The sequence below is a fragment of the Trachymyrmex cornetzi genome, unplaced genomic scaffold (assembly GCF_001594075.2).
Source record: "Trachymyrmex cornetzi isolate Tcor2-1 unplaced genomic scaffold, Tcor1.1 scaffold996, whole genome shotgun sequence".
NCBI lineage: Eukaryota > Metazoa > Arthropoda > Insecta > Hymenoptera > Formicidae > Trachymyrmex > Trachymyrmex cornetzi.
In genome coordinates, this window is record NW_017300350.1 from 185,984 (window position 1) to 198,657 (window position 12,674).

Genomic DNA, 12,674 nt, shown 5'->3' on the forward strand with positions numbered 1-12,674 from the left:
GAGCTCTTGCATCTGATTGGCATATTCCATTAGATCGAAAAATATAGACCAAACAGATACAAGAGCTGAATGAGCGCTCAATGAGCGGTCGTGCTTCTCGATGCACCTATTGATTCACGAGAAATTTTTTAAATGTAAATAGCAAGGTAAATACAAAAATTTTACTCTTTATCACCTGAGAATAATTATATTACTATTTCTTTGTTCGAATAATGTGACGAACATCCTAACCTCTAAAATGTATGACATATGTGTGTGTGTATTGTAATGGCATTGTCGAATATTACAGGATTGGCCAGAAGAATTCGAAACGCAACTAAGGAGTAGTAAAGTCATTTACCAGGAAATTATTTGTCGCACAAGAAAAGCAGGTAGCGTAATATATTTTAACATTACGAATAAAAACATTATGAATTATTATATTGTCAAAAATATTATACATAAATTACAAAATTATATTTAATATATACAAAAAATGTACTGTCGATATTTGTTTATAAAAAAATCACTGGAATAGGTATTTATAATCAAGTATACAAAAGAATTATATTTCGTGGTTTTGTTTTCAATTAGCAATCTGAATGATAATTAAAATTGCAACCTGACATGAAAAAAATTTGAAATGTAGGTAAAGAATAAATAAAAATAAAAATAAGAATAAAATTGAAAAAAACGTTCGTTGTAATTTTGAAATATTTAATTTTGTGATGTTAATTTTAATTAAATATACAGCATTCCAACATGAAAGATTTTAGAATGTAATGAAATTAATTTAAATAAAATCCATTATAGAAAATAATAGCGTGAATTTGTTTTAATTCAATCCGCCATTTAAGATTTAAAATTTGTGGTTAAAAATTGAATTGAAAAAGTTTTATGTTAACATTTAATAATGTTAATACACCTATGTGCATAACTTGAAATAAATTTCATACAATAGTATAAAAATAATTTTAAAAGTCACTTCTTTTTCTGATATAAATTTTATTCTGCTAAATTAGAAGTTCTGAAAAGATTATTAATATAATGGTGTATTTTCAGACTACCAAAATGGAGGAAGCTGTTTGTATAATCTGTGATGGGACAGAGACAAAAGATATGGTCATAGTTAAGGAAAAATGTTTGACTACTTTGGTGACTTCCAGCAAGAAAAGAATTGATAATAAATACAAAAAGTTCGAAAAGAAGTCATCGGCCTTTGTTCATAAAGGTTGCCAAAGTACGTATAATAATGAATCCCGTATAAAATCATTCATTGCTTTGAAAGTCAGAAAATCTATTGAACAACGATGTATCAACAAAGAAGCCCGTGACTTTGATTTTCAAACTCATTGCTTTTTTTGCGGACTATCTTTACGCAGTTTATCAAAACAAGAGATACGATCAGTTGAAAGTGGTGACACAACGCAAAAAATAATACAGACCATTGAAGAACGAACAGAATTCGATGACGTGAGCAAAAAAATTTTAGCTCGTTTGAAAAATGTGCCTAATTTACTTGAATTAAAACCACGTTATCATACTGCTTTTGCATGTCCAGTTTTTATAGAGAGACAATTTCAAAAAACATTGGTCGCTCTGCGAGTGAAAACACGAAGAACTTTATTGAGTACATTATTAATTACATCGAGAATAACGCAAGCGAATGTCAATTTTCTGTCAATGAATTGAAAGAAGGATTTTCAGGCAATCTTCCGGACTATACAACAATTAAGAAGAAACTTACAAAGCATTTTACGAATGATATCGAGTGTCATTGTATGAAAAAAGACATGATCATTTTGTACAAAACTGGTACTGCGAGTAAGAAACTTTGTAAAGAATGGTACGAAAAGAGATTTACAAAATCAGAAGACGAACGAGCTAGAATTGTCGAAATGGCAGCTGAAATCATTTTGCAAGATATACGTTCTGAAATATACAACGTCAATAGCTATGAAATTCCAGATTTTAACGAAGACAATCTTTTCAGGGATGTCCCTTACACTTTGAAACGTTTTATGGATATCGTGTGCACAAATTATAAAGTAAAAAGTAAAAGTAGTACCTATACAATGGATAAAAAAGTAGCGACTCTGTGTCACTGCATCATAAAAACTGCAAGGCCGCGTTCTTTCATCTCTTCAATTTTACTTGGTTTGTCTTCGATGATGCACAAGAAATATGCCTTTAAAGGTTTGATAGATTCTTTTTCTAATGTAGGCTTGTGTGCTACATACAAAGAAACTTTGCGCTTCGAAGCATCGATCATTCAGGACCCGGCAAATCACGCTTTATCACGAGATTCGTATATTCAATTTTTTTTACGACAACGCTGATCACAATACTTGTACGATTGACGGCAAGAATACTTTCCATGCGATGGGAGAAATTATGATCGTCACTCCGTCTTCTATTGTCACTGCAAAAAAAATATTTCTAGACTGAACAAGATTCCATCACGTGAAGAAATAGGTCAAACTGGATTTATTGAACTGAAGTGTTTTGAAAAAAAAAATGCAGAAGATTTGAAAGCAGTCTTGATAGAAGATATTATTGATGATGATGTCGAGGATTATGAAACTTCTTTGTTGGATTTCACATGGTCTTATTCCAAATATTGCAATAAACAATCAGATGGTTGGAACGGATTTATGGAAAAATTGCATTCTTGTAGGACTTATGAAGTTTCGAAGATTGTTACTCTTCCTTTCATAAATAACCCACCGAGCGATTATGATACCATATTTACTTCATTGGCGGAGGCAGCTAAACAGTGCCAGAAACTAGACCAAAAGGTAGGATTCGTCACATTCGACCAACCACTGTATTTTAAAGCTCGTGAAATTTTGGCCAGTATTGATCCACAAAATGACCCACACAATTTGTCGTCAATAATAGTAAGACTTGGTGGTTTTCATTTATTGATGTCGTTTCTCGGAGCAGTTGGATTCATCATGGAGGGTAGTGGTCTTAAAGAGGCTTTTTGTGAAATCTACGCGGAAAATTCGCCCGACAAGGCTCTTACTGGTCATGCATATGCAAGAGCTGTTAGAGGACACTTCCTTGTACAACTCGCTTTGTCACAATTAATATTTTCATCCACGGATTTCACAGACACAGAGAAATCACGGCTGGATGCGCTCGATGTAGGAACGGAAAATTTCGAAGTACTGCTACATCACGAAGATTTTAAAGTAATAAAACAAAAATTTCTTCAACAACTGAAATCATTACAACGAAGAGGCCCTACTACAAAACTGTGGATGCAATACTAGAAGATGATTTCGATTGTCAAAGATTTTATACGTGTTGAACGATCAGGTGATTGGGAATTACACTTGAAATGTGTTGAACAAATGATTCCATATTTCCATGCAAGTGGTCACTTTTTATATGCCAAGTCTGCCCATCTATATCTCCAGGACATGCAGAAGCTCAGAGAAACAATGACTGATGATGTCGAATTTATGCGATTTACTTGTCAAGGTTTTTTTACTATCCGACGTACTCACAAGTTCTGGTGTGGAGTGTGGTCGGACATGACAATTGAACAAGTGCTAATGAGGTCGATGAAAACTCAGGGTGGCCTAACCCATGGACGTAGCTGGTCTGAAAGTGTTCTAGCGAGATTCGTATTGACAATGATTATACTTATTGAAGTGTGCAATGAGATGGAAAACTTTTGCAACGTGTCTTTTGAAACTACAGACCAACATGTTGATTCCAGGGAATACCGAATCAAAAGAGATGTGGCTGATCTTGAAAAATTAGAAACGTTTTTCAATAGATATGATCCTTTTCCAGAGAGTGATAACATAGCGTCAATATTTTCTGGAATTGTTGGTACTGATTCAGTTAATTGCCACGAAGCATACGAAGTAGGTCTGAAATCTTTGAAGTCCATAATCGGAAATAATTTTGGAAATGTAAAATTTAAAAGAAAAAATAAAGTTTTTTCTCTGAAAACAGTGCAATCTTCTGTTAAAGTAAATGGAGAAACAATAGCGATCGATCCGTTATTGTTATTTCAGAGAATATCGTTGAACATCAACACCAAAGAAGATATGGAAAATTATTTGCGGTACGAGCTTGCTCCATTTCCACTATCCCTATTTACTGAGAATGGCCTAAGGAAAAATGTGAAATAGCACTTTTACGACGAATTTACATCAATCGATGCTCCAACACTTCCCACCAGTGTGGTGCATGTCGTGGACGGTGGTTTTTTACTACATAAAATCGTTTGGCAGAAAAATGACACTGTCGAAGAGATCAATAAATATTTGCGCTATATATCAAACAATTATTCACCCAACAGTTTCATCGTTTTTGATGACTATCCAGAGTGTGAAAACACAGTTACTATGGCGACAGCGAGTATTTCAACAAAAAGACTGGAGCGTCTTCGAAGAAAAACGTCAGACAATATTCCTGAATTTATTTATCAAAGCCACACAAGAATTCCATTTCCGCAGCAGAAATTTTTATCGAACGAAAAAAACAAGAGCAAAATCATAAAAACGTTATCACGAAAACTACAATCAGAAGGTTTTTTTTTGTAAACAAGCAACGGAAGATGCAGATGCTGACATAGTTAATACTTCGATCGAAATTGCAAAAAATAATCAAACAGTGGTCATTGTAGGTCAAGACATCGACCTTTTGGTCCTTTTACATCAGTTAAATCCAAAAAATTACGATATTTATTTTCAAAAATCCGGCCCCGGTAACGTTAAGGATTTATTTTACACCTCAAACTGTTTCAAGCATAAATCTGTCAAAAATGTTGTAGCTTTTTTGCATGGTTTCTCTGGATGCGATACAATATCTGCATTTGCAGGGAAAGGAAAAAAAACAACCGTAAAGGCATTATTGTCTACTAAAAATTTGTCGACTTTAGCCAACGTTTTTTATCAGAAAGATGCGTAGGCAAAGAAGTCATCGCAACGAATGGATTGCAATTAATAAAGACAATTTACAAATGCAACAAAGAAAGCATGACTTTGAATAAATTGCGATTCCAGAACTACCAAGCTGCAACAGTTAAATCGTCTTTTAAATTAGAAAAACTTCCGCCAACCGAAGACGCAGCAAAACAGCATTGTTACCGAGAATACTATCAGCTACAAACATGGCTCGGTAACACACTGACAGCACTGGATTGGGGCTGGAAGCAGCATCATCGTGGAATGATGCCAATTTTTACCGACAATGATTTGATTCCGGACATTTTACTGAAAACTATTTGTTGCAGTTGTGAAACAGGCTGTAACAGTAAAAAGTGTGGCTGTCGAAAACATGGACTTAAGTGCACAAGTTTGTGCTTTAACTGTCATGGCTCAGAAAAATGTTCGAATGTTGACAAACAGCCATACGAAGAGTTGAGTGATTCCGAAGAAATTATTGAAGATGGACCGATACAAAGAACAACAAATGACGATGACGACGACGACGGCCTTGAAGATCTGAACTCAACTACTGATCAAAGTGGCATGGACTCCGACGACCAAGAGCAGCCTACAAAAAAAAATGAAATTCACAGATTGATTGCAATATAATAAATACACTTTTTTCTAACAAAAAATATTGTAATTATTTACTTCTGTAAAACACTATTTTAATCCTTACACTTAATAATTACAAAAATAATTATTTTTGCTTCTCTTGCAACAACACATTCTTCATCGTTTTGCAATTATTTTATTTGTTCATGTAACAAAATATATCACTTTTATGAAGGATTTAAACCGTAAATTTTTATAAATAATTGCCAATTTTGAACAATTGTCGAAAAAATGAATTTCAAAAATGGAATTTTTCAGTTTTTTGCGTTTTTTTGCTAATTTTTGTAAAGTGAGGTCAATTTTTTTTGGATCATCTAAAAGTAGACATTTCAACGAACAAAACGCCCTATAATGAAGTTAAAAATCTAAAGTTTTGACATTAAACTTTTCACTTGAAGATAGGGGTGTTTTTTCGGTTTTTAATCAATATAAAAAAAAACGAATATTTTTATTTGAAAAAATTACAGCATATTTGGGACATAAAAAGGTAAGTCTCCTGTAAATTTCATGAAAAAAAAATCATTTTTGTGGGAGAAAAAAATAAAAAACGAAAAACACGGTTTTTTCGATTTTTCTCGAAAACTTTGAGGTTATGTGAAAAATCATGTTTACAAAAGTTATAGATCTTTTTAATATCTAAAACATCTCCATATAACGTTTTTCGATTGGAGGTCAACTTTCGCCGGAAATTACGAAAAACCGCTTCCTAGCCCTAAAACGCACCCCCCTGAGGCCATCCCTAACTTTTTTCGCGTTGGATTTTTGGTTTTTATCCTTGTGACGGCATTTTCTAAAATACCTCTAAAATACTTGGTTTGCTGTTATTAATTTTTTTCACTTTTTGCTTGATATTGGGCTATAAGCTGCAAGTCAGAACGTCAGAAGTTTTAACCAGTCTTAACCAAATCGTTCAAATTGGCTATTGGCCACCTTCACCGATTATGACTTAAGATCGCTTAGAACTTCTGACTTGCGGCTTATTGTAGAAGGCCCATTAGACTTCCGATTACCGACTACAGACTAAAAACTCATTGTAGAACCCGCATTAAACATAGGCATACGAACATCCTCTTGTATGATTGTACCGTCTCTGAGCGCACAGAATCTCTCTCTCTCTCTCTCTCTCTCTCTCTCTCTCTCTCTCTCTCTCTTCCTCTCTCCCCTTCTCCTCCCTCTCCTCTCTCTTTCTATATTTGTCTCTTTCTAGATTAGTTAAGTTTAACCGCTGTTAATTTAAAAACTATTATAGCCTCGACATTAGGATTGTCTTATTCTTAAGTCAAAAAGGTTATTCAAATTTCGGTCATAAATTGTGAGACATCCGATATATCGATATTCAATAACAAAAATCTCAATAACACATCTCAATAACACATAAATTTTAATATGCAATAAAAAAATAAGCAATTATCAATTTTTGTTACTTCTATTTCTATGCTACTTTTATTCATTTAATATACATAAACATATTGTGATACATTAATTGTTAAAACGATTTTTTATAAATATTACATATTCTTGAATTTATAAAAAATTATACAAATTATTTTAAGTTTTCTTTAGAATTATTTTAAATTTATATACTTATTTTTTATCTTCTTTTTATAAGATGTATTTATCTTAAATTTCATATATCAAGATATAATATACTGTATCTATAATCATATCTAATATGGAAAATGTGAAATACATAGAATCATATAAAATGTAAATAAGCACTAGAAACAACAATAAGCAGAAAACTGTATCAGGACTTTTGTATATTCATACTTTTCTGCATATTCCAAGCATGCTTCTGCTACTGCCTGGTGGACATATTCTTTTGGGAACGGTCGTTATTATCATGAAGGGCGCAATGTCCAATGGTATAACATTCCGATTGGAAAGTAGTCTCGTTCACGCCTAATACTCCTGTAGGCGTGCACGGACCACCTATAGTTTTGAGAGGATAACACACACCGTTGTATGAAACTATGTTGTCTTCCAAGCAAGGATTCTCCACACAACGAGGAAGTACCTTGTTCTTTAGAAGTACGACGTAATTCTTGTATGAACAGGGACCCTGTCTGTAGGCTTCATAGCAGGAATCATTTAATGAAAAGTACAAGAACCGTGGCCTACAGTCGTACACCCAGGAATTCTTCGCGCCATTGCCTGGATAAAGAAGCATGTTTTCCGGGCAACTATCCGGTATTGACACGGGTATACGTTCCGTTATCGTCTGTGAGAAGCGAGTATATACAAAAAAAAGTTGTCCCTCATGATTTTGTATTAATATTATATTACCGTAGAGTTACCACCGCTAACATGGGACGTTTCCTCGTCAGTCGGAAATATCAGATCCTGGCCTCATATCATGTAAATATACATGATAAATACGATTCCAACGCAAGTGCTTCATCTTTGCTATCAAACAAGACTATGTCTTTGAGAAGAATAAAAGTATATTGGTATCTATAAACTTGCAGATGGGGATATGAGAGATTCCAAACATATAGTTTTGAATAAATTAATATTAATGTGTTTCTACCAACCAGGCAACAGTAAAAATAACTCGATCCGCTTCGGATCTTCTTCACTTGAATGACAAACTAAAAAAGAAAAACATTAATGAAATATGTTTACTAAAAAAACACCTACATTATAATTAATTACAAATTGTCTAAACCGTCATTAATACTATAATTATGCCTTAACAATTACATTATCTCATTCTATAATTATAATTATTTTAATTATATTTAGATTTAATAATAAAAATATCAATAGTTAGAAAATCTTTTGATGTCGATAATTTCAGGATAATTTACATTTTTTAATAAGTTGCACATATGTTATAAAATTAATTTTTTATATGTTAAAAAAATTATTTAAAAAGTATAACAATATATTTTACTTGTTTCTAATAAAACGATTAGAAATAATTTTTCTTTTTACATATAATGAACTATTTATTTTAATATTTTAAGTAATTATAAATTGCTGGCTTTATGTTTAATATTCTAATAATAATCCAATATATAATCAGGCATATACAAAATTAAGCTAAATAGAATATCTATTTGTATATATAAGAAAAAATCACTGTAGAAGTCATTTAATGTTCACAACTTATTATATATACGTTTTCGTACATATATCACAGTACAAAATGCAAAGAATAAATTTGAGCACTAAATGAAACATAGAGATTTTAATTGTTCTAATTTCGATTCTTAGTAAGATTTATCACCAATAGTACTAACAGTGTAGTTATTGTACATTCTTATGTTACAAAAAATACTGATTTCATAAAATCTAAAATAATGCAAAATAATTTAAAATAGCATTACACGCAATGTGATTTTTCAACACATTCGATAAGCTTTTTTAAAACTATTAATGAATGTTTTCCATTTGATGACGCAAGTCGACACAAGCGTCGTTCTATCCTTCTTGAGATTCAGAAAGTGACAAAGATAAAACGATACTTGTGTTGACTTGTGTTATTAAACGGAAAGCACCCAATAAACGAGATTTAGATGTATGCAATTCTTGATACTATGTTCAAAAATTGACAATTTTGAAAATTGATAAATTTCGAAAAATTTTTTAATAATTCTTCATCAGTACGATAATTCGAGTATACTTTACAGATTTACCGATCTTTAGAAAGATTCAATGAATCTCCCATGTCAACCGATTGCGATTGTTGTTTTTTATGCAACGCCGTCATGTCCAGCATATTCCCGAAGTCAGATTTAATGCTAGATATTGTCAAATCCTCCATTCCTTGATATTCGCCCGGCCTACCGATCTTCGTCGGGTCGGTTTGCGAGTCCAATTTCTTCCGATCGTTCGTATAATCGTCAACGCTCACAGAGAAATTTCTGCAAGCCTCCGATGTACTGACACTCTTAAAGGGTGATGGAATCGCGTCAACAGTGACGAAATCACCCGGTTTGCGTTCATTACCGTCCATGTCTTTTGCCGGTGAGATCTTGCCGATGGGACCGAACAGATTCGCAATGTTGCGCATATACGTGGACGGTGAGGGCGATGAGGTTCTTGTGAAATCCGCAATGGAGAATCCCGATAGCTTTGCTAAATCGGTTGTAGGAAAATTCGCCAGCTTCGTCAAATCCGAAAACTTTGTAATCTGTTGAGTAATATCCGCTAGTGGAAAATCGGGATTTGTTCGAGACTTGACACTACTGTCACCAATCAGATTCGGTAGTTTCGAGAAGTCCGCAGGCGCGAAATCATAGTCGCACTTCGCATTCTTCACCGACACTGTGAGTTCGCCAGATTGGAAGCTTGGTATTATCTCCGATGGCGATATGTGCTTGGAACCCACGATGGAATTTCCGTCTTTTATCTGAGTGATAGATGCAGCATCATTAGGACCTATAGTATTGTCCTTCTTGATGCTGTCTCGTGAGGTCGATGGTTGTAATACAAATGGCTTGGAAGTAGGCGTTATTATGGCACCTCCATCAGGTTTGAAGTTGACTGGCGCTAGGAAAACAGCCGCGTTACTAGCCGTAAGTCCTACGCCAGGTGGAACTGGAGGCCCCAACGATTCTGAGGCAGATACCAGAGGAAATTTCATGGTTAGAAACTCAGGTGTATTGCTATCCTCCGAACCTGGACATATCATCTCCCTGATCACATCCCAATATGAGCTGTTTGATCTGTTTCGACCAGGTAATTTTGATGCCAAGGAACACTATTAACATAGATTAGTACATACATTAGTATATAGATTAATGAGGACTAGTTTGCATTTGTCATTGTCATATACTCACCCTTAAACGTTCGAGATACGTCGTATTACCGTTAAAATTGGCAGTAAAGTCAATGCCACCCTCACTCTTATAATATTCTATACATCTTCTCTACAAAAGTAAACAATATAAATATCAGTGACAAACATGGTAACACAATACATAAGATAATCTTTTATAGAATCTAATCATTTTATTTCCAAATTTTGACATTTATATCTTGCTTAATTGAACTTTAATTTAATTCAATTTAATTTATGCATAGGAGATAAAAACGTTGGAAATGAGTTAATTATTACAAAACATTTACAATTTCCTCCAATGTATCCTGAGAGAGAAAGTGCTCTTGTGATAATGTGTAACTGAGAAGCATAGGTCGAGGATATTCATGGGGTCTGTTTTCAGGTGGCGGTAGAGACCAAAAGACATTAAAATTTGATTCGTAACAATTGCCATCCATATTGTAAGGTGCTGCAAAATAGAATGAAATGATCATTCAGCGGTTTTATGTTGTATGACAAAGAAATAATCTAAAATACTTACAGCATATCAATCCTACACATGGTATGTATCCATTATCGCTAGGTCCCTTCATCTTAATTTGATAATCCAACTGAGAGTCCACATCTCTTAAAGAAGGTGATGCATGAGAGCGTGGATGAGAATGATACCAACCTACCAATGTTACACGTTTCCATTCCATGGCTCTTGCAATTTCAGCTTCCACGGCTGCAGCGGCTGATTTGTCCTTGCCAGAGTATCGACATGGAAATGCACACGTTATAGAAAGATCTACAAGATATATCTCTTAGTAAATCAATAATACTTGATGAAATAATTATGAATGCTTTTCAGTAAGAGACAAATGACATAGTGTAACACAGCAAACTATTATATTCTTAAGTTTGTTTAGCTAAGCTTCTTGCATATTTCGTCATTTTTTTCTCTTAAATGTAAAAAGAAAAAGATGCAACAATGCAAGAAGATTCATCTGAAAAGAATAGGCCTCTTGTTGTTTGCCAATATTAAACAAAGATGAAGTGATCAATGTGTTACACTACAGCTGTGGTCGATTTGGACGCTTTCAGTGCTTTTAGTACTTCTATTCTTAATTTTATGTCTAATAAACGATAAAGACAGAATGACGATTACAAGCGCTTAAAGCATGCAAGCATCCAAATCAATCACAGTCTATGTCCTTACTGTAAAGCACTATATATATATATATATATATATATATATATATATATATATATATATAACACACCCAAATAGCCACAAACTTCCTTGTCCGTTAGGTGACAATGTAAGTCTACTAACAAAGCTGCAGTAGTTGTGATAGTCACTAGAAAGGGCTGTATCTTTCCTAGTGTGCTAAACGATGTAAGTTCTACCATTGTGCTCATGTCCCTGTGAAGGAAGTATCATAATTTTCATTAATATATCATAAATATTTTATATAAATAGGCATAATTCTTTTTTATGAGAAACTTACATGGCATGACTTCGTATTCCCAGATTGGCATGTTTCACTGGAACCCTTACTATTTGGAATGGAGGATTGGTATGGATTTTCTCACCACCCTCCTCTGTGGTATCGATCAGACATGTTTCCATGATTTCAATATACTTTAGAAGATTAAATAGTAGAAATACGGCGTCGAGAAGTCCATGTATGTTCTTTTCCCCCTTTTTTTTTCTCTTAAATATACAAACTATAAAGCAACAGCGCTTGCCTCATTGGAAAATTTTTATCGTTACGCGTACTGTTATGTCTCAGAAAACCGTGATAGCGTTTTCTAACTAGCGTAAATTATAAATAAACTTCTGTGACAGATCAAAAAGACGCTACCGATCGCATCAACAGTGTTATCACCACCGACATCTAGAACATGGTATAAGCATGATAAAAATACAAGGGTATGCTCATCAATTGTCTAAAACTCGTTCAGCTTGCGCATGTCCTTGCTTACGTCATATTCGGGTACGCGTTGATTGGTCGGTTCTGATTCGGGTGCAATCGGTGGTTATCGGTCGTAATTTATCATGGCGTCCATGGCGTAGTGCACGTTGTCATCGGTAGAAGTTAATGTTAAAAATATTTTCACGATGACCTGCATAGTGAAAGGATGCGGCAATTATATGAAAAAAACAAAAAAAACTGAGGGAAGTAAAATTAAATATTTTACCTTTCCAAAACAATCTGAAATTGCTGAACAGTGGCGTAAGCCGCTCGTTGTGACGTAAGCAAGGACAAAAATCTGATTGGTCATGCGCATGAGCATACCCTTGTCTTTTTATCATGGGTATAAGGATAAGGGTATGCTCACGCGCATGCGACCAATCAAAATTGTCGAAGTGT

The 12,674-nt window shown here is 33.9% G+C and overlaps 2 protein-coding genes across 2 annotated transcripts; both read right to left on the bottom strand.

The window, feature by feature from the left end:
• Positions 1-7,344: 7,344 nt before the first annotated feature.
• LOC108770282 (uncharacterized) lies at positions 7,345-7,838 on the bottom strand. Its single transcript, XM_018521778.1, has one exon. It carries the CDS (start codon positions 7,714-7,716, stop codon positions 7,345-7,347), a length of 372 nt encoding a protein of 123 aa, XP_018377280.1. The 5' UTR covers positions 7,717-7,838.
• A 230-nt stretch (positions 7,839-8,068) lies between these two features.
• Positions 8,069-12,201, bottom strand: LOC108770281 (uncharacterized). The gene is made up of 7 exons (XM_018521777.1): positions 11,808-12,201; positions 11,580-11,722; positions 10,856-11,104; positions 10,623-10,783; positions 10,334-10,423; positions 9,188-10,254; positions 8,069-8,137 (listed from the first exon to the last, which is right to left on the bottom strand). Exons 1-7 carry the CDS (start codon positions 11,927-11,929, stop codon positions 8,122-8,124), a joined length of 1,848 nt encoding a protein of 615 aa, XP_018377279.1. The 5' UTR covers positions 11,930-12,201; the 3' UTR covers positions 8,069-8,121.
• Between the last annotated feature and the right edge of the window lie 473 nt (positions 12,202-12,674).

Coding starts and splice junctions, on each gene's coding strand:
- LOC108770282 (XM_018521778.1), bottom strand. CDS start 7,716: ATGCTTCTTTATCCAGGCAATGGCGCGAAGAATTCCTGGGTGTACGAC.
- LOC108770281 (XM_018521777.1), bottom strand. CDS start 11,929: ATGGAAACATGTCTGATCGATACCACAGAGGAGGGTGGTGAGAAAATC. Junction 11,105..11,579: donor GGAAGTTTGTGGCTATTTGG/GTGTGTTATATA, acceptor TATATCTTGTAG/ATCTTTCTATAACGTGTGCA. Junction 10,784..10,855: donor ATGTGTAGGATTGATATGCT/GTAAGTATTTTA, acceptor TCTATTTTGCAG/CACCTTACAATATGGATGGC.